Genomic DNA, 2,170 nt, shown 5'->3' with positions numbered 1-2,170 from the left:
CAAGAAACAGATCAGATAGAAGCATATCACCCAGAGTGGGACCCATTAAACGACAGACACGTACCGTGGTCCCCAGCGTTTAAGTTACGTGGATCTGGTGTGACGATAGGGAAAAGAGCAATGATGAAAGACACCAATGAGCCATGTGAGGTAGTGCAGCAGAAGCAGAAGAATCTGTCGGTGCACTTCCCACGCAAGAAAGAGATTATACAGGTAGAAGAAAGTCAATTGACACCATATGACTATGCCAAGTCGAGTGGCAGGGCTACATCAGCGGTTGTCATAACTGAACCTAAAGGCAAAAGCATGCCTATGAAATGGATGAGAAGAGTGGATCAGTTGCTGATCCAGAATATATTTAGCAACAAACGGCTGTATCAGAGGTTGAAGCGTATTAGCTTCCCCGAGGATGGAGCTGGTATTTCCTTTGTGATGGGCATAAACTGCAATACGGGAGTACCATACTCATGTATGAATGAACTGGCAATCGGAAAACTGTGGATGTTTCTACGAGATAGCTTTATGGAAGCAGATCAAGGCCGAGCTATTGGTAGCAAGCTAACAAACGTGCGCGTTACCATAGCCTCTGCCGACCACAGAATCCGGAAGCATACCCATGACTTAGGAGAAGCCACATGCATCACAGGAGGGATTCATGTGGGCGGACACATCAGTACGAAGGAACCAGATCAGGAACACGTTACGTGGGGCATCTTAACCTCACTCGATAGGCGAGACGGATGCGGAATTGGTCAGTGGACTGGATGTCAGATGTGGTCACTCACGTATTACTCGGATTACCGAAACCGGCAGTCGCAAAGGTTCGCTATGTTTATGATGGATTCAGTAGCTAATGGGGCTATCATTGGGATGAACGAGAAACAAGAGCAGAGTGAAGTCTTTCGAACGAATGAAGATAGTGAAATGGGTGTTGATCATACTGATCATAAGTACCCACCATGGAAAGATGCGAAGAGAGACGAGCGAGGTCTACCAGAGCCGTTACAGCCCAAAGACCTCGGGAATAACCAAGCGCTGGTTGAGAAAATGAAAGTAAAGAAAGCAATGACAAAGAGCTGGATGACGTGATGAAGATTATCAATGTTACTGACAACCCAGATTTGTCTGAGCAAGACTGCAGGACGTTGCGTGAGATGGTGGCGTACTGTTGGGGCATGTTCGACGACATGCTCCGCCCTGTAGATTCGGATCCGGTTGGAATAGAATTCAAGGATCCTCAGCAGCAGCCAGTCAAGTTACAGCCGTATCGGTGTAACGCGGGTTACAGTGTGTTCCCCGCACTTAAATTCAACATAAACAGCCTAAGATTTTTGGGTTCAATGTCAGCATTTTGCGTTCAATGTCAGCATTTTGGCTAATATGCTGACATTGAACCCGAATGATATGTATCATTCCATATCTTTTTACCATTCTATTAGGCGAGAGCGCTGGAGCGTCTCTTGTCGAAATCAGCAAAGACTTCACAGGCGATTCTGTGGCTCGGGCTGCCCGAGAGCGGCTTATTTACTTTGGGTTCACCGCCTTGGTTTGCATCATCCCTGTGTGGTACCCCCTTGGTTTGCATTGCTTTATTCACTTTCCCGGTATCCGCAGCCGATACTTTCCTGGCTAATCGAAGATTACCAGTACAAAACCCACGCCATGTGAAAACTGGGCCTCGCGCGGCGGCCGGAGCCGACTGAGCGTATTCCGCCTCCGATGTTTGCCCTCGTAAGGGGCGTGCCCGTCGATCTCGCGTCGAATAAGTGCATACATCAGGTCTGTGCCGGCAGCTTAATACCGGCGACCCGAAGGAAGCTCGTTCAACTTGCAGCGATTTTGATCACCCTGGGTTACCAGCTTGTCCTGTTGACGACGATCGTTTTGCCCGCGAGTGTGATTACTATATCGGGCGGCTTCACCAGCGATGATATCCGGTCAAGTGGTCGACCGCTTGGAATTTCACAGAATACGGTTTTTTATGCGGCGCTTATTGGAATCTAATTGTTAAACATCTATTTGTCACAGATCTATGCGGAAGCAATAATTCGTCTCCGGCAGAGATTACCGATATTGGTGAACGCAAGCCTTCAGCGTTGACCTGTAGAATCTATGACAAGGTGCTGCGCGTAGGTGCTCCCATTGCAACTGCCGCTCCTCTGGATCAAAC

General features: G+C 48.3%; 2 protein-coding genes across 2 annotated transcripts in view; one reads left to right on the top strand and one right to left on the bottom strand.

Annotated features, from left to right (window-relative positions):
- Positions 1-120: 120 nt before the first annotated feature.
- AURANDRAFT_68321 (hypothetical protein) lies at positions 121-1,633 on the top strand (the record flags this gene model as incomplete). Its single annotated transcript, XM_009043978.1, has 4 exons — positions 121-550; positions 647-1,053; positions 1,077-1,287; positions 1,440-1,633. 4 exons carry the CDS (start codon positions 121-123, stop codon positions 1,631-1,633), a joined length of 1,242 nt encoding a protein of 413 aa, XP_009042226.1.
- Positions 1,634-2,064: 431 nt separating this feature from the next.
- Positions 2,065-2,170, bottom strand: part of AURANDRAFT_68320 (hypothetical protein) — a gene marked incomplete at both ends in the record, with an annotated part of 1,502 nt that continues 1,396 nt past the window's right edge. Inside the window, one exon of the mRNA XM_009043977.1 lies at positions 2,065-2,101. Within this exon, the coding sequence (XP_009042225.1) occupies positions 2,065-2,101 (37 nt within the window). The remainder of the gene's footprint in view (positions 2,102-2,170) is intronic.

This window comes from Aureococcus anophagefferens, assembly GCF_000186865.1.
Source record: "Aureococcus anophagefferens unplaced genomic scaffold AURANscaffold_94, whole genome shotgun sequence".
Lineage (NCBI taxonomy): Eukaryota > Pelagophyceae > Pelagomonadales > Pelagomonadaceae > Aureococcus > Aureococcus anophagefferens.
Note: the sequence above shows the minus strand (reverse complement) of the source record. Positions and strands in the feature narration are given on the sequence as shown.